A 19,788-nucleotide genomic window follows, 5' to 3' on the forward strand; every position below is an offset into this window, starting at 1 on the left:
GCCTCCCAAGTAGCTGGGACCACAGGCGCCCGCCACAACACCCAGCCATTTTCTGGTTGCAGCCATCATTGTTGTTTGGCGGGCCGGGCTGGGGATTCGAACCCGCCACCTTAGGTGTATGTGGCTGGTGCCTTAGCCACTTGAGCCACAGGCGCCGAGCCGTGATGTTTTTAATACTTGCTTTAAGACTTCTCTCTCTCTCCTTCCTTCTCTCCATCCTTTCTTTCCTTCTTTCTTTCTTAAGCCTATGACTTTAAATTTGAGCCTTTAAACTATTGGGAGGCCTAAGAAAAACACTTGTCTGTCTTTCCTAGCCCTGCTATGCCTCTTGGCCATGCTAAAACTGATTAGATAATCCAGATATTGACTTTTGTCCTGGGCTTTATATCTGTATATCTATAATTAAAATTGCTCACCTCCTAGGTTTTTCACTAAAAATGAAAGTTACTAAGAGTTAATATTATGCTTAATGAGAGTGATTGAAATTACTACATATAAGAGAAACTATTTCATATGCAAAGTGTATAAGAAAAGTAGAATGTGATTTTTTGTTAAAAAAAAGCATTATAAAAAGACAGGAATGTAATTTTTGTTAAAGAAAAAATAACTTTGCCTAGGTTAGAGGTTTTAAGCATTATTTTAAAGAAATAAAAATAGATAAAACTAAATAAATATAAAACTTAGAAAAATATTAATCATTAAAGGTGATAAAAGGTTTATAGAACTACTATGTGGTCAAATTAAGATTAAATAAATTTGTTTATAAGTTTTATTAAAATTAGCCATAGCATTAATAATATACTAATGTAAAGGTACAATTTAGTTTTCTCTTTTAAAGATTTTTGTGTAATGTTAATGGAGACTATACAAGATTTTTGTTTGCCTTCTGAGTAAATACAAAAACAATTGAGGAGAGACAGATTCAGTTTACCTCTCTATGTATTAGCTTGTCTTTCAAGCTGTCTTTATTAGCTCTTCTGATTGCGAAACTGAGTCTCCTTTCTGTCAAAGAATAAAGGCTTTGCTTTTAAAAAAATCTTTGAAGGCTTGGCACCTGTAGCTCAACCGGCTAAGGCGCCAGCCAAGTACACCTAAGGTGGCAGGTTCGAATCCAGCCAAGACCCGCCAAACAACAATAATGGATGCAACCAAAAAATAGCCGGGCGTTGTGGTGGGCGCCTGTGGTCCCAGCTACTTGGGAGGTGGAGGCAGGAGACTTGCTTGAGCCCAGGAGTTGGAGGTTGCTGTGAGCAGTGAAGCCAAGGCACTCTACCCAGGGGGACAGCTTGAGGCTCTGTCTCAAAAAAAAAGAAAAATCTTTGAAGTGGCTTGGCGCCTGTAGCACAGTGGTTACAGCACCAGCCACACACACTGAGGCTGGCGGGTTCAAACCCAGGCCAGCTAAGCAATAATGACAACTGCAAGAGAAAAATGGCCAGGCATTGTGGTGTGTGCTTGTAGCCCCAGCTACTTGGGAGACTGAGGCAAGAGAATCACTTAAGCCCAAGAGTTTGAAGTTGCTATGAGCTGTGATGCCACAGTACTCTACTGAGGGTGACACAGTGAGACTCTGTCTCCAAAAAAAAAAAATCTTTGAAGTATTACTTTGGCTAAATGAGTGACTTGTTTTGCATTTATGTGTGCTCCTATTTTGTGATAAAAAGTGTTTTAAACCTTTGACAAACTTTCCAAGATCAAAATTCCAAATTCAGTCTTTTTGACCTCACACTGGTTTTTTAAACATTAGAGCCACTGAAAATCTAAGAGAGATATAGTAGTCTTATTTGGTATGTTAGAATTATACAGGAAGCATTACCAAATATGAAATGCTGTTTAACTTTCTTTTGGTTATATTTATATAAGCATGCTATTAATATGTATTCCCAAATTGTATGAGATTCCTAAAATTCTGGTATGTCTTGGTATGTGTTATCAATAATAATTATGGTTATTAGGTTAAATTGTTGGGTGCCAAAGAAATAACCAAATTTGTCAATTGTCTCTTTTTTATCTATTAGCTATCTTTTAGCTATTCTAAAACTTTTTAAATCCACAGACAATTGTTTTACTTTTATTCTTTTCAAAAAGTGATTTTTAACTGGCTACAGTCCAAATTTACTTCAAGAAAACTCATGGAAAAGACTAGCAAGTACTCTCAAGTACAGTTTCTGAAAACTTTGGATCTTACCATTTGGACTGGAACAACTAACCCAATCTCAAACAACAAAAATTAATTACATAGAACTGAACTAATTTTTTATGACCTTTTTATTTGAAACACTGATTCTTTTTGCATTTTGTTCAACCTGTTCCTTCTTTTGAGCTATTTATAGCTTACAACAAATTGGCAAAATATATTTTTGTAAAAACTTAAAAGCATTAATTTTTCTCTCTGATTTCTCTAAAATTTATTTATTTATTTATTTATTTATTTTTTTGAGACAGAGCCTCAAGCTATCCCCCTGGGTAGACTGCCGTGGCATCACAGCTCACAGCAACCTCCAATTCCTGGGCTCAAGCGAGTCTCCTGCCTTAGCCTCCCAAGGAGCTGGGACCGCAGGCGCCTGCCACAACACTTGGCTATTTTTTGGTTGTAGCCTTCATTGTTGTTTGGCGGGCCCGGGCTGGATTTGAACCTGCCACCTTAGGTGTATGTGGCTGACGCCTTAGCCACTTGAGCCACAGGCGCCAAGCTGATTTCTCTAAAATTTAGAAATTATTTGTGAGTATTCTTTTTTATGGCAACATACTTATTCACGTAAGTTCAGTAAGAATTTCTTTTCTAATAGGACATAATTGGAGGCACAGGTTATTTTATCAAAACTTTGACTGGAATGGCATATTTTTCAGATATACCCAGAATGCTTTGAAGAACTAAGGTTGACTTTATGAGGTCCATCTATGTTTCCTAACTGATAGTAGGTAAAGAATGTCACTTTTTGACAGGTCTAGGAACCCCAACTTATTTTAGGACCTCATGAAAAGAGGAATTTACTGTAGGGAACTTTACTAAAACAGACAAGACATTAATCAAATAAACAAACTACCACAACAAATTGAGGGAGGGGGGGCATGTAGCAATAACCAGAGTTGTTTTATGCTCTTAGAACAACAATTTTCAGAGACTTTAAATGGTAGTTTTCACCAGTTATGATTGTTTCACCGGGAAATAGGTCCAAGGAGTGCCTAATTCTGCCATTTTGGAAATTGCCTCCATGATATATGTCTTTTATTATTTTAACTAATAAAGAGTGTTACATTCTTACCTATTATTTTAACATGTTATGGATCTTTTTGCTAATACTTAGGATTTTTGTGTTAAAAGCAAAGTTGGTTATAGTTTTACCTTTTAATGCTTATTCTGGCAGCTTCTAATGTCAATGTAATATTTACTTTCTAAAAAGAACTTGCAGTGGTGCCCGTAGCTCAGTGGGTAGGGTGCTGGCCACATGCACCAGGGGTGGTGGATTTGAACCCAGTCCAGACCAGCTAAAACAATGACAAGTGCAACAAAATAATGGCTGGGTGTTGTGGCAGGCACCTGTAGTCCCAGCTACTTGGGAGGCTGAGGCAGGAGAATCGCTTAAACCCAAGAGTTTGAGGTTGCTGTGAGCTGTGATGCCACAGTACTCTAGGGAGGACGACATAGTAAGACTGTGTCTCAAAAAAAAAAAAAAAAGATAAAGAGAACTTGGAAACTTGAAATCATTTTTTTTTTCTATATGCTTCAGGAAAGTTCAAATGAAAATAGCCTTGTATTTCTTAGAATTTTAATAGTTTTACTTGTGATACTTTTTGGACCTGGTACTATTTTGGAGGACAGATCTTTGATGGGTTTTGTTTCTTCTCAGGTAATTAGTTAGTCTGTAGTAGAGACTACTCATTATCCATCCAACAGCCATTTTTCCTTTCCTTCTCAGATCCTTAACTCTCATTTTAGCTTGGATGTGTCTGTCACCACTGCAATAATGGACAGTATTACTGTCACTCTTGCACCTACTTATGGTCTTGAAACTGTGCTCAAGGAAATGAAATATTTGTAAAAGTGATTTGTGGGACTTTCGAAGAGATAAATTCAGATAAGTCTTAACTATTATTTTAAATTGTTTTTCTTATTCCTTTATTTCTATACCAAATGTGTGGAGCTCTAGCAGTCTGACTGGATCCTAAGTTGATCTTGAAGACTATCACTAGACCCAAGGTCATGTGTGGCCTGTATCCCTGATGAAATCATGGAGCTGCCATACCAGCCCTGTACTATCTCTATACTTCTTTTATAAAAGAGATAAAGTTTATTACAGCCACTGTTATTTGGAACACTTTAACATAATTAGATCAAACTGAATATTCTGAAAAACAGTCTTTTAAAATTTTCTATCCTTTCTGGAGTTAATTTTAATAATTTATAATTTTATAGAAAATCATCAAATGTTAACATGGCCCAGTGACATGGGGAAATACTGAATAAAGTATACCAAAAGAAAACTTAAATATGTAGCTGAGCTCAAAAGAGCAAAAGGTAACTTCCCAGGTACCAGAAATGGAGAGAATGACAAGCTTGGGAACTGGCACTAAAGAAGTTCTCAGGGATATTGTACCTAGATACTGGCTATCACTTCATAAGGTACTGTATTAATTGCCTATTTCTGCATAACACACTAGTATTAGTGGTTTGACTATTTAGTGGTTTAAAACAATATTTCTTGTTAAAAACTTAATGTGGCTTGCAATAGTATTTATTAGCAGCATGAAACAACAATATTTACTATGTTTCATAATTTCTATAGCTCAAATTCAGGAACAGATTAAGTAGGTGATTCTAGTTCTATTTTCCATGAAGTTGCAGTCAAGATATCAGCAAGGGCCGCTGTCATCCTTGACTAAGACTAAAGGACTTTCTTCCAAAACGGCTTACTCACGTGGCTACCAAATTGATGATGGTTGTTGGTAAGATGTCTCAGTTTTTTCCTAAGTGGGTCTCTCCCCTATGCTACTTAAGTATAATGACATGGTGGCTAGCTTTCCCTAGAGTGAACTCCAAAAGAGAGAAAGAAAAAGAGAGAGATGAAAACTACATTCTTTTATGATCTAGCCTCAGATGTCACATAGCTTCTACCACATTATGTTTTTTAGAAGTCAGTAAATTCACTTCACATTTAAGAGGAATCAGATTAATTTTACCTTTTGAAGGGAAAATTATCAAAGATTTTGTGAATATATTTTAAACTGTAACAAAAAGAGATGGAGGTGACCTTGACTTGATATGAGGCAGGAAACTAGAAATTAGATTACCTCCATTAAGCAAGAATACCAAAACGGCTATCTAAAACATTTTTCCCACTACTTCAGGAAAATTACTTGTTTCTTCCTGTGCCTCCGGATGGAAATTAAAACCCAAGATTTTATCATTGAAGGAGGGGATGGAATATAGGAAAGTGGAGTCAATGCATAGTATTGGATGGGTACAGCAGCTCTTGTCTTTAATCTCAGCACTTTGGGAACTGAGGTGGGAAGATCACTTCAGGCCAGGAGTTTGAAGACAGCCTGGGTAACATAGAAAAATACCTACCTCTACAAAAAGTTTTTTAAAATTTGCTGGGTGGGATGGCGTGCACTTGTAGGCTACTCTGGAGACTAAGGCATAAGGATCACTTGAGCCCAAAAGTTTGAGGCTGCAGTGAACTACAATGATGCTACTGCACTCTAGACCAGATGACTATGTCTCAAAAAAACAAACAAAAAAATCATAATACCTATGTGTTGTAGAAATCTGAAAGTCAAACAAATTAACATATATAGTTGTGGGCCCAGGAAACCCTATCTAGCACAAGTATTAACTTTTGCTAACCCTGTAGTGACACTTCCATAAATTAGAATACAGTGGACTATCGCAGAAAAAAAAAGTTGTCTTGAAAAACAGCATATGATAGAAAATTTCAAGTAGAGTCAATAGAAATGAACAGTAGAGTTGACTCCCCAAGAACTTCAGATAATATAATAATCTGAAGGAAACTAAAAATATGTTTAGAACATTTAAAGATTTTTTTTTTACAGGTATAGAAACCACAGTAAAGACTGGGATATAAGGTGAAAAGAGCAGATGGATTTGGAAAAGAACCAAATACAATTAAAAAATAAGATACATAGGCATTGAAATAAAAACTCATGCTAGGGCAGCACCTCTAGAGCAGGGAGTAGGGAACTGGTCCCATATACCAAGGGCGGCGGGTTCGAGCCCGGCCCCAGCCAAACTGCAACCAAAAAAAATAAAAAAAAAGAGCCAGGCATTGTGGTAGGCGCATGTAGTCCCAGCTAATCAGGAGACTGAGGTAAGAGAATTGCCTAAGCCTAAGAGCTAGAGGTTGCTGTGAGCTGTGACACCATAGCACTCTACTGAGGGTGACAAAGTAAGACTCTGTCTCTAAAAAAAAAAAAAAAAACTCATGTTAAATAACATATTAAATATAGTTAATGGAGAATTAATAAACTGTAAGGTTGGTTTGAAGATACATCACAAAGAAAAATAAGCAAAACACAAGAAAGATTAATGAGACTTGAAGAGAGTGTAAAAAAGCCTAATTTATATAAGTAATAGGAGTACCAGGAGAAATTACATTCTTCAGTAAGAGAATTTTGAAAGAGACTGAAAATTTTCCTGAATTGATAGACATTAATCTCAATTTGGAAGAAGCATATTAAGTCTGGAAAAGGTTGAAGCATCCCCAATAAAACATCCAAGCAAACCTAGGTGCATTGTAGTAAGGCTTCTGGGAAGGGAAGAAGTCTTAACAGAAGACAGGGGAGTATGAAGCACAAAAAAGAGATTACTTACAAATAAATAAATTGAAAGTAATGCCCTTCTCAAAGCATGCTGGAAAATAGAATTTTAAAATCTTCCAAATACGGCTTAGCACCTGTGCTCAGTGGCTAGGGCACCAGCCACACACACTGGAGCTGGCAGGTTCGAATCCAGCCCGGGCCTGCCAAACAACAATGACAACTACAACCAAAAAATAGCTGGGCATTGTGGCAGGTGCCTATAGTCCTAGCTACTTGGGAGGCTGAGGCAAGAGAATCGCTTAAAGCCCAAGAGTTGGAGGTTGCTGTGAGCTGTGATGCCATGGCACTCTACCCAGGGTGACATAGTGAGACTCTGTCTTAAAATAATAAAAATAAGTAAAATCTTCCAAGTACTGGGGGGAAAAAAAACCCCATCAACCTTCTAAGCACACAAAGTTAATGAGGGCTCTCTAACCTACAGACACATGGGAAAGTCAAGAGTGAAGTTGAAATAACAACATGTTCACACAAAGTCTGAGAGAATTTGCTATTGCTAAACAGAACACTGAAAAACATGCTTCAGTGAGAAGAAAATCAATGTTCAAGAAAGCCCCAGTAGATCAGGCTTAGTGGCTCATGCCAGTAATCCCAATACTCTAGGAGGCCAAGGCAGGAAGATCCCTTGAGCTCAGGCGTTTCAGACCAACCTGAGCAAGAGTGAGAACTCAAGAACTAATCTCTACTAAAAATAGAAAAAATTAGCTGGGCATTGAGGAAGGTGCCTGTAGTCCCAGTTACTCAGGAGGCTGAGGCAGCAGGATCACTTGAAGGCAGGAATTTGAGGTTGCAGTGAGCTAAGATAACACCACCAACAAGAGAAAAACTCAATTTAATTCAAGTTGGGAACAGGGGGCAGGGGGAAAAGGGAGGAGAGAGGAAGGAGGGGATTGGTGTGCCTTCACCTAATATGTACAATGTAAGGATATATGGCACACCTCCTGGATGAGGGACACAACTACTACAGGAACCTTACTTAACAAGCACAAACACCATAACCTAATCATTTGTACCCTCATATTAATCTGAAAAAATTTTTTTAAATTATGCTATTAGAAAAAAGATGCCATTGCACCATTGCACTCTACCCAGGGCAAAAAAGTGAGACTGTCTCCCTTCACCTAATAAAATAAAAAAGAGAGAGAGGGAGGGAAAGAGAGAAAAAGATTGGGATTTAGAGTCAAAAAGCTATCAATTTAACTGAAAACGAAGTAATGTTAGATATTAACATTAGGGGAAACTGGGTGAAGGGTATGGAGAACTCTATCTTTGCAACTTTTTTATAAATCTAAAATTATTCCAAAATAAAAGGGTTATTAAAAATAAAAGTTCAAGAGTTTAAGCCTTGGCTCTGATGCTTGGATTTCCTAAGCCATAGGCTCCTTATTTGTAAAATGGGGTAATGATAATGCTCATTTCCCAATGTAATCAAATTGCCGGGATAATCAACTATGACTAAGTAAATGGACACACCTGGCAAACAGCCAAGTACCTATCCAATGCTAGTCAACATTCTAAGGGAGAGTCTCATAGGTGTCAGAGGGAAGAAGCAAAGTGGAAAAGGTGTTTACAATGTAGGCACTGGTAACTGACCATACCAAAGACCCATTTATTTAAAAAACATCAGTAGAGCTCTGTTATCTTTAGGAATTAAACAGAAATACTAGATCTTTCAGGGATGTTGGCCCTAGCAGCACTATTTATTATATTATTACAAGGGTTTAGCAGCCATCTCAAAGAGAATAAATAAGAGGGACAGGACTAGAAAGAATAGGAAAGGGGTAAATGAACAAAGGGGAAGGCAGCAGCTTAAAAAAACACAAACTCTCCTCTTAGCAGTCCCTGGACTGTCAGTGTGACACAACACAAATGAATAACACCCACTCAGTCCATCTGCATTGAACTGAGGGACCCAAGATGGCTAACATCAGCAAGGACTCTGGCAAGGAGAAACAAGGGTGTGATCCATAAAAGGCCCTGAAGCTGCAGCTTATGATTGCTTTGTTCTTGAGAAAGACACTGTCCCATTTTTACATGAACCAGTCAGAAAGAGGAAAAGAAAGTGAAACCAAAGTGGCAATGGAAAGATATCCCACAGGTCTGCAAGTCTGTCCCTAACTTTGATCCTACCATGGGCAGCGAAGGCTAGTCCTTTGACACTTGTTCCCTTTACTAGGATGAGCAAATGTCCTCTTCCCCTTGCTGGGGTTAGGGAGATCGGACCAGTTGCCTGTGTAATCTTTCTTTCTTTCTTTTTTTTTTTTTTAACAAGACAGAGTCTCACTCTATCCCCCTGGGTAGAGTGCCCAGGCATCACAGCTCACAGCAACCTCAAACTCTTGGGCTCAAGTGATCCTCTTGCCTCAGCCTTCTGTATAGCTGGGACTACAGGTGCCCTGACTGGTTTTTGAAATCTTCTTCACAGATTCCTCACAAATGCTTGATAGAGTGGCCTCCATGTTTCCTCACACAGGGCACCAGTTGTTGGTGCAACACAATGAAAATGAAAAACACCTACTCAGTCAATTTGCATTGAACTGAGGGAACTAGGGAGGCTAACACCAGCAAGCACTCTGCAAGGAGAAACAGGGGGGTGGCCTCCTCCAACATTACCCCCTGGCTTTTATTGCAATCTCAGGCATGAGAAAATACAGTACAGTGGCAAGGTTCAAAGAGAGAGTAAAGGTTAAAAAACAAGTAATTTTTCTTTTAACTGCACTACTGAACTCCTAACATATCCTATTTATGGCACTTTTGTCTTTCCTTAATCATATGACTTAGGGCTGAGAGTATGCTGTGCCTAGTGAGTACTCTTTTTAGTACTCACAGCCAGCAGTGATTCTTGGATTTTGCCCAGACCACTCTGTTCCTAGCACCCAAATCTTTTAACCCTATACTCTATCCTACACTGGACCATAGTCAGTAATTATTTCAAACACAGTGTTGAGACACAAAGAAAGAGGCATTTTTTGGCTTTACCCTACCCCATATGATCAGTGATAAAACTTGGTCATAGCAAGGACTAGACAAGCTCAGTCATTGTGTGGATCTTTTGATGGCGGATGAGGTTGCAGTGGTGATTAAAGCTTTTTCCACATTCAGTGCACTGGTGAGGTCGTTCTCCTGTGTGGCTTCTCTGATGCTCGATAAGAAATGAACTCCGACTGTAGCTCTTACTGCACTGGCTGCATTGGTAGGGCTTTTCTCCCTTGTGGATTCTCTGATGCTGGATAAGACCTGCACTCTGACTGAAGGCCTTTCCACAATCCTTACAGTGGTACTGTTTCTGTATATTGTGGATTCTTCGGTGATTAAAAAGACCACAACTCCGACTGAAAGTTTTCCCACAGTCATTACATTCATAAGGTCTTTCTCCTGTGTGAATCCTTTGATGCCGAATGAGACCTGAGCTATGAGCAAAGACCTTCCCACATTCACCACATCTGTGGTGCCTCTCTCCTAAGGGGTTTCCCCACTGCCTCTCTATCAGTCCCTTATGTTCACCAGCTTCTCCACGTTGGGGATCCTGGTGTGATACCTCCCGCATCTGTTCATGAAACATTTTCCCATGTGATTCTACTATCTTAGGACAGTCTTTCTTTAACACCAACTCTCTGTCATCAGTCTTGATCATTTCATCTGAAACATAAAAAGACTAGGTAAATGTCATTTATTCTCTGAGCCTATGAGAAGGTGACTATGCCCACAAAAATTCAGTATAGAATAGGAAAGGAGTCAGAAACAGAAGGGCTATTTTGGTAACACCTTCCCCTAGGTAATGAGAGAAGTATGCCCTCTTTGACAAAATGTAGCTCAGTTTGTCCCTAGGTGGACTTGGCATGGGAGAACTGTCTTCATAGGAAGGGAAGGGTAAAGATCAGTATGACTTCTGTACAGTTTACCCTCAGAACTCTATCTCTTTTGAGGTAAGAAACCTCAAAGTGACCCCTTTCCAAATAAAAGTTACTTCATGTACTTATCCATTCATTCATTTTCGAAACAAGTATTAAGTTTCTACTCTTCTGGGTACTTCAGGCAATGCAGTAGTCCACCTCTTATCTGTGGTTTTCTGCAGTTTCAGTTACTCATGTTCAACTATCTTCCAAAAATGTTAAATGATAAAAAAAAAAATTAGAAAAGAATGAAATAATGTATTTTGCAGCAATTTGGATGGAACTGGATAACATTATCTAAAGTGAAGTACCTCAGAAATGTAAAAACAAACACCACATACAAATGAGAGCAAACAATGGGATTCATATACACAGATATGTAGTAGTGCAAAGGACACTGGAAACTAAGAAAGGGGGAGGGTAGGAGGGTGAGGGATAAAAACTTACCTATTGGGTACCATGTACACTACTCTGGTGATAGACATATTAAAAACTCTGACTTCAGCATTATACAATTCATCCAAGTAACAAAAATACTTGTACTCCCTTAATATTTTGAAATGGAAAAAAAATTAAATGGAAGATTCTAGAAGTGATTCCTGAATTTTAAACTGTGCACCCTTCTGAGTAGTATGATGAAATCTCATGCATCCATCCCCATCCCACCCACAATGTGAACCCTCCTTTTGTCCAGCATATCTATAGTGTATATGTTGCATGCCTGTCACTTAGCAGCCATATTGGTTATCAGACTGACTATCATAGTAATCACAGTGCTTGTCTTCAAGTATCCCTTGTTTTACTTAATAATGGCCCCAAAGTACAAGAGTAGTGATGCTGGAATATTGTTATAATTGTTCTATTTTATTATTATTTTTTTACTACATCTAATTTATAAATTAAACTTTATTGTAAGTATGTTAGCATAGGAAAAAACATAGTATATATAGAGTTTGGTATCATTCTAGGTTTCAGGCATCCACTGGGGTTCTTATTTCCTGAAGATACCTGCAGATAAAGGAAGACTACTTATACTATGACTTTCTGGGTTTTCTTGAGACAGAGTCTCACTCTGATGCCACAGACTATATAGTGCCCTGGTGTCAGCCTAGCTCACAGCAACCTCAAACTCCTGGGTTTAAGTGATCTTCCTCCTGCCTCATCCTCCCCAGTAGTTGGGACTACAGATGCTTGCCACAACGCCTGGCCATAGTAGAAACCAAGTCTCACTCTCGCTCTGGCTGGTCTTGAACTCCTGAGCTCAAGGGATGCTCCCACCTGAGCTTCCCAAAGTGCTAGCATTTTGTAGTACAGGCATGAAACACTGTACTCAGCAGGGAAAATGACTTTCAAATCCATGACTGTCAAATGCACAAATCCAAGGTGCATTCCCATCACAAGGCTTTTGCTTAACTCTTTGTGAAAAGCTCTGACCTCATATAATAACATGGTTCACTTTCTCATTTTCTCTAAGTCTTTGCTCATCTCTCCCCTTCTTAATAAGGTAAATTTTAATTCATTTCTTTAATTCCACAGTTGATATGCCTTATGCATAGTACTCTTAATCTCCCTTATCCTGTTCTATTTTTGCTTTATTCCACTGGACTCATCACCTTCTAACATATTATATCATCTCAATTTTTTATTATTGTCTTCCTCTTGCTAAAATCTAACCTCCATGAGAACAAGATCTTTCTGTTTTATTCCCTTTCTGTTTTATCATCCCTGGCACATAGCAGTTGCTCAAAAAATATCTGTTGAATGAATGAATGAATAAAAAGGCATAGATTGAAAGTATGGCCTCAACTGACTGGCCCAGGGACTAGCATCTGAGGCAAAGACTGACTCATAGGACTGATTTATACTGGATAGTGTCCAGCCAATCCAATCAGACTCTGTATGGGTGATTCCGGGGTAAAAATAGAAAGAAACAGACCCAAACTGTCTAAACACTGGCAAGTAGCTGCTGTGGTATTGTTAGGATATCTCATGTGTGATTTCACCTTGCAACCCAGAAAAAGCACAAGCAAAACAGACCCTGACTTGTATTGTATTTGTCCTCACACAACACAATAGGTACCTCTTAGGACTCCTCTGTTGTTAGGCCATGGTTTTCCTCCTTTTAGCTGGGGGATCACAACAGGTTTGGAAAACAGAAATTTGTCTGCAGAGAAGAAATAGGCCAAAAGTGGGATCAGTACTACCCTTATGCCTAAACTTTATATTAAATCTGAACTATATATGGGAACTGAGTAGAATGTAAAAAATAAGACATTTTCTACTTTTTTTTTTTTTTTTTTTGAGAGAGGGTCTTGCTCTGTCACCCAGGTTGGAATGCAGTGGTATGATCACAGCTCACTATAACCTCAAACTCCTGAGTTCAAGCTGTCCTCCTGCTTCAGCCTCCCAAGTAGAAAGAACTATAGGTGGACATCACCATGCCTTACTAACTTTAAAATTTGTTTTGTAGACACAAAGTCTTACTATGTTGCCCAGGCTGATCTCAAACCCTAGGCTTCAGGCATCCTCCCCCCTTAGCCTGGGAATACAGGTGTGAGTCAATACATCCAGCCTCCACTTTTTAATAACTACCATTTACACAACCTTCATGACTTATGAAGTACTTTTATATATTTATCAAACTGGCAAAGACCTCTGATATTATCATCTCACCTCTTAGAAAACTGTGGGGTTAAAAACAGGTATGTATATAAATATATATAAAAAGCCCGGAAAATACATAGCAAATTGACAAAGTTTAGTTACTCTTAGGGAGTAGGATTTCAAGAACTTTTATTTTTCACTATATAAACTTCTGTCTTATTCAGATTTTTTATAATCAGCATGAACTTACAAAGAAACAGTGTATAAAGTAACTTAAATATTGCTTGGCTAAACTGTTGAAGAGCTGCAACTTATATTTGGTCCTTATTATCTTGAATACTTACTATCTTGCCTTATAATAGTGGCTTTTCCTGAATTGCCAACACACACCTGCAGTGATGTCCTACAGGGAGAACTCTCCAATGTGTAGATGCCCATTAAGTACTCACCTGTAGCCTCACTGGATGCTTAATAAATATTTTTTGAATGAATAAACCAATAGATGGATGGATAGATAGGTAGATAAACAAAGATGTGCTTTTGGGAAAAGGAGGTTCTTAATGTTCTCAACAGAGTTCTAGATGTGGTTTGGAAGAGAGAAGGAAGGAGTAAATTGCTGGAGAGTGAAAAGTTCAAGTTCACAGGAAAAGAAAGAAGGAAAAAAAACAAAGGAACTGACTGGAAATATGCTCATGAAGGAGGAAAATGAAACCAGAAGGAATTTTAACCTGATGAGGTTATGGGACCAGAGAAAGGTCTGCTGTGTACATGGAATTTACTCAACACATACACCTTAATTTAAGCTGAAGTAAAATTAATTTTCAGTTTAAATGAAGAGATATGTTTCATGTAGTAGAAATGATAACTATATGATTGCTAGGGCAGATGAAATAAATAGAGGCTAAAGGCAGAGAGGTAAAGGAAGTTGAGGCTTTGATACAAGGGGGGAGTGATGTGAAACTGAAAACAGGGGAACCTGCTGTCAGAAGGTTAACAAAATGTCAATAAGAAGCTATAATGCCATATGTGACAAATTAGCAGCTAGAGCCACTTCTTGCATGGTAAGCCAAAATGGGAAGTCAGCTGACTCAGCCCCAAGTGGCCAGCAGTCTATCTGTTAAGAGTGGGCACTACAATGAAGACTACAAACAAGGAAATGTCAAAGTCTGATATACAATCTGCCGCCTACTAAGTCTATCACATATGTTTCTACCCAAATTGGCAAGGGTGACACTGGTGATTTTTTGTAACAGCTGCCATGTATGAATCATAATGCGTGCCAAGTGCTTTTCATAAATTGTATTTGATGCTCACAAGTTTCTGAGATATATACTTGTTATGGATTAAATTGTGTTCCCTCAGAATTTGTATGTTGAGGGAATACAATTTATATGTTTCAGTCTCAATGTGAAATATTTGGAGATAGGGTCTTTAGAGAGGTAATAAAGGTTAAATGAGGTCCTTAAGGGGGATCCCAATATGATAGGACTGGTGTCCTTTTACGAAAAATAGACACTAAAATGCTCTCTTTCTCTCTGTGTACTCAGAGGAAAGGCCATGTGAGGAAAACAACAGCTGTCCACAAGACAGGAATAGAGGCCTGACCAAAAACCAAACCCAATAGCACCTTAATCTTCGAATTATAGCCTTCAGAAATGTGAAAAACAAATTTTCTGTTGTTAAAGCCACCCAGGCTATGGTATTCTGTTATGACAGTTCAAGTAGACAAACCCAATACTAGTATCAACCCCCTTTTGTAGAGGGAACTGAAGTCAAGTGGTTAAGTACAAGCAGGCCATGATCTGAACCTGTATCTGTCATACCTTGAAGCCCATTCTCTAAAACTGTTCTCCACAGTGATTCCTGAAAGCCTTTATAATGGACCATGTGCCAGAAGTCCTAAGGATGGTACACAGGGGAAGATCGCATGCAAGGGAAGGGGACAAAAATGAACACCCTAGGCATTCAGAAGCTCTGTGCATTGCTGCTATCTGGAGTGTTTGGATCCCCTGGTGGGTTTTCTGATTGTTTTCGCTTGACCAGGTGAGATAAGTTCAACATCAAACCTGTCCCTCACCTGTCTCTCCAATAGGATGGACTTCCTGAGCAGGGTCACCTCTGACCTGAGGTTCTTTATGCTGTGACTGAAGGCTCAATGATGTCTGCTCTCTTAAAGGCACTATCTCTTTAGAAAGGACTTCTTGTCTGTGTATGTGAGTTACCATCTGGGGACAAAGAGACAAGATTTGACTTCTGAAGAAATTAACTGTCTCAAAAAGCACTTCCCACAAGGAAGGAAGCATGAGGTAGAATATTTTATTATCAGTATTAAAGTGGTACTATATCCACAAGGGTGGCCACTGCCACCCTAGTAAACTTCACTTCCTACCTCATGTTGTGGTTCATCAAGCTCTCTCTCCAGATCCTCCAGCAAAATCACAGCTTCTTCCCCACTCTCTGGACGATGTTCCTTCACCCAGCCCTGGAGCTCATTGGGCAGGATAAACAGGAACTGCTCCAGCACCAACAGATCCAAAATTTGCTCCTTTGTGCTCACATGTGGCCTCAACCACTGGTAGCAAAGATCCTGGAGCCGGGTAAGAGCTTCTCTTGGTCCAGGGGTTTCCTGGTAGCACAGCTGCCGAAAGTGCCTTCGGAAGATTTCCCTTGCCAGTGGATTATTGCATTTTAGTCTGTATTCCTGCTTTTTAAGGTGATTTTCTGCCTCCACTTTCACTGTCAGATGCTCTTCCCATATCTCAGAAACGTGAACATCCGGGGATAAAACCTCTTTTAAGTCTGTATTCATCTTGACTTTGAATAGCTTTAAAGGTACCCTTTAACTGGAATAATGCTTCAAGACACACTTGGAGATTGCTGCCTAAGCAGTAAAAATAATTATTTACACAGAAAAATAACAATAGTTGATAATAGAAATTGATAATGTAAGAGACTATCATAGACACTAAAGCTTTTCACTGAAAGTAAAGTGACTTAGTGACCAAAGAATAGAAAAAATGCAAAAATATATGTTCATAATGTGCAAGGAGCATAAGTTTACAATAAAACCTGGATTTTATTCTGGTTCTAAAATTTATGAATTGTATGACTTTGTGTCAATTTTTAATCTTTCGATCTCAGTTTCTCTATGTGAAAAAAAACAAATTATAGGATAGAACATAAGGTTAAAAGTGCTAGGCACTAAGGACAGAGTAATCTGAGAAAAAGTCAAGAATCACTGCTGACCATGAGTACTGAAAACAATACTCAGTAGACACAGCATACTGTCCCAGCCTTAAGCCACATACCTTTAGCAGTGATAAGATTAAAAAGTAACTGTGCAGTAAATAAAACGTTAGTTCAATTATGCAGTTAAGGAGAAACTACTTGTTTTTAACCTTGACTCTCTCTTTGAAGCTTTTCTACTGTGCTGCATTTTCTCATACCTGAGGTTTCAATAAAAGACACTGAGAAACATTTGTTTCCCCTTGTGGAGTGCTTGCTAGTGTTGATCTCTCTGATCTCAGGGCCTAACTGAGTTAGCCCCTCCCTCAGTTCAATGCAAATGGACTGAATAGGTGTTATTCATTTGTGTTAAGTCACACTGACAATAAATAATTCCCTAGAGTTCATGGAAGAAAAAGGCCATGAATTAGGGACCATATAGATTACTCAGAAAGTCTATGTAAAATATTTGGACTTATCGTATAAAAGTTAAATTAGAGAAAGACTAAATGGAAATATGTTCCTGTCAACTAAATGAATGAACCAACATTAATGGAAGTTTTTTCCTTGAGTTTTCTCAAAGTAATCTTTAAAAAAAGAAACATTAAAGGTTGGTATTATTTTCACATTTATGGCTAGGAAAGCGATTCCAAGTCCTGTGAACTTTCCACACTGCCCTATTGCTTCCTAAGAGTAATAGTAAACACTGCCCAATAGTCTCCAATATGCTTTCAGATACAAAGCCATATTTAATTCTCACAGTTACCTTCTGAGATTTTATTACAATCATTATTATTTCATTTGATAAAAGGAAGCAAGGATCATATTCTTTGTGAAGACAATTGTAAGAGACCAAAGAAGCCCAAGAGAGACATTTTCTGCAGACTCAATGCCTGGGCCCAGGAGGCCTGTGTGTCTCCAAATGGCAGAATCCCAGCCCAATAGGTGAATTCCAGCTTATCAGGCCCTGTGGCAGACATTTAGGAAATGTGAATCCGGGGGTGAAAGGTGGGAAGGGGAGTCGAGGAAACCCAGAATATATATGCGTCTTTAATAGGCTCCTCAATGATTTGTATGCACTGTAAGGTTTGAGAATCAAGGGAACTAAAGGAAAAGGAATCGCAAGTACATTCTGCACTTGTTCCTGTCCATTCAATGCCCCTTAATTTTACTTTAAAACCTAAAGGTGAGAAGGGCTCTCCTTGACGAAGACTGCAAAATATTTTCCTATTTGTGCCTAACTTCCTCTCTCAGGTGTTTCCTTCCCTGAGTCGTAAGCCTGCTGTTAATACCACGGTGGCCTTTAACCTCGCAATCCTCCCACAACTGTCTTGGGCAAAGTCTCTGCCGGGCACAGACCACTGCCCCCTCCCCTTGCTCCAACCTACCAGCCCCTAAGGTTCACTTTCTTAACCCTCCTCCCCACCATCCCGAGTCCCAGAGGCGGACTCACGAGATCGGACCAGCCGAGCAGGTAAAGCCTCACTCCCTCGGAGTGAGCCGGAACTGCGGCCGGAACGGAACTGCGGCCGGGCCGGAAAGAAGTTAGCCCCTCCACACGAGCGGACCTTGTAGAGGCACTTCCGGGCCGGTCTAGGATTGCGCGTGTCAGTGTCCTGTCCAGCGCCGGCGTTATCTGGGACTCACTCCCCAATGTCTCGCCATTCAGTTCTTTTTAAGCAGCGACTCACAAAATCGCTTGGGGCGGGGGTTGGAGGGCAGGGTGAGGGGGCTAATGCAGGTTTTAGACGGAAAACATTGATGAAGTGTAGATCGTTAGCTATTGAAAATGCTCATTTTAAAAACATTTTGTAAATTAATCCATTATCATGATTAAGAAGGAAAAAAAAACCTCAGACAATGCCAAGATATCAGATGATACCCCACCTGACCTCGTTAGCTTGGAATTCATATTTATCATTCTTATATCTCTCTTCTCATGTCTCCTCTCCTCTCTCCTCCCTTCCCCTTCCCTTCCCTCCCCTTCCCCCCCATCCCACACAAACACTTTTACCTTTATCTCCTCCCTCCACTTGTTTTAATGTTTTCATTTAATGACATCGTTATCTGTCATGTTGGTCTAAGTGCTGCATAATCTACGTGAGTATAAAGCACATGTACCACAATTTATTTGTCCAGTCCGTACATATTCTTTATATGGATGTCTTCTTCCCTCTCTTCCTCCTTTTTTTCTTCCCGAGAATCCTCCCTTTCTATTTTTTTGCTATAAAAGTTGTTTGGAGATTTTGCAATAATACAAAATCTGAAACAAATTAAATTAGCCTTATTCTAAAAGAGCATAAATGCTGTTAGTCATTCATCAATTTTTTCATGCCAACCAGAATGATCATGTTGCATACCTTAAACTATGTTTTGTTTCAACAGAGTCTATTTGTTTTATTACAGCAATAAGAAAGTATCTTATGTTAATGGAGGTTCCAGGATGTGTTTTAACTGCAAAACTGTAGCTCTGTAAATTTCTTTAGTTGTTTTCCTAAACCCAGCCTTTCTAGGGCATTAAATAAACCCAACCTTCATAATTTACTTCAATTTCTTCCAAATATCTAATACATATGTAATCATTAACAGCAACAGCATGAAGAAAATTTGCTCAAAATTCTTATCACATTTGTATTCATACCATGTTCACTTGCAAAACCCTCTTTACAAACTTTCCCAACAAACTATAAAATGAGAGTGAATGTTCAACTTGTCTTAGACTTGAGGAGACTGTTGAAATATGTTATACTCTTCTATTTTGGGTGCCCATCTGTGACAAACACAGTTTTAATATTTGTAGGAAATTTCTTAAATGTCTCACTGGAAGTTGGCTAAGCTCTCTAAATGGTTTATATATACTTGTTGAGTAGGTCAAGGTAAGACTTAGACAGGCTCCACCCTACAGTCAAGTGGGCAGCTCACTGGATATCACTATAGTTAATAGCTCTGAGAGACACTGGCTTTCACCTGTTTGTTTAAGGTTAAGATTCCCTTATAGAAATAGTACTTGATGAGTATCCTGGGATGGAGGGATCATTTCTAATTTAGAATTGGGAATTGTTACAGAAAATACTAGAAATGCCATGGCAGCTCAGAGACAAGAAGAAATATTGACTATAAGACTAAAACGATTGAGGATTACCTCAGAAGCAGGCATATTGGGATACTGACTATTGTGGGTTATGCCATAGCAAAAAAAAAAAAGAAGGAGGAGGAGGAGGAGGAGGAG

The 19,788-nt window shown here is 38.9% G+C and overlaps 1 protein-coding gene across 1 annotated transcript; it reads right to left on the reverse strand.

The window, feature by feature from the left end:
* Nucleotides 1-9,682: 9,682 nt before the first annotated feature.
* ZSCAN9 (zinc finger and SCAN domain containing 9) lies at nt 9,683-16,305 on the reverse strand. Its single transcript, XM_023508094.1, has 4 exons — nt 15,724-16,305; nt 15,412-15,559; nt 12,811-12,894; nt 9,683-10,476 (listed from the first exon to the last, which is right to left on the reverse strand). Exons 1-4 carry the CDS (start codon nt 16,141-16,143, stop codon nt 9,860-9,862), a joined length of 1,269 nt encoding a protein of 422 aa, XP_023363862.1. The 5' UTR covers nt 16,144-16,305; the 3' UTR covers nt 9,683-9,859.
* Between the last annotated feature and the right edge of the window lie 3,483 nt (nt 16,306-19,788).

This window comes from Otolemur garnettii, unplaced genomic scaffold (assembly GCF_000181295.1).
Source record: "Otolemur garnettii isolate 467f Iridium unplaced genomic scaffold, OtoGar3 scaffold00223, whole genome shotgun sequence".
Lineage (NCBI taxonomy): Eukaryota > Metazoa > Chordata > Mammalia > Primates > Galagidae > Otolemur > Otolemur garnettii.

Coding starts and splice junctions, on each gene's coding strand:
- ZSCAN9 (XM_023508094.1), bottom strand. CDS start 16,143: ATGAATACAGACTTAAAAGAGGTTTTATCCCCGGATGTTCACGTTTCT. Junction 15,560..15,723: donor TTGATGAACCACAACATGAG/GTAGGAAGTGAA, acceptor CTTTGTCCCCAG/ATGGTAACTCACATACACAG. Junction 10,477..12,810: donor CAACAGAGGAGTCCTAAGAG/GTACCTATTGTG, acceptor TTTATGTTTCAG/ATGAAATGATCAAGACTGAT.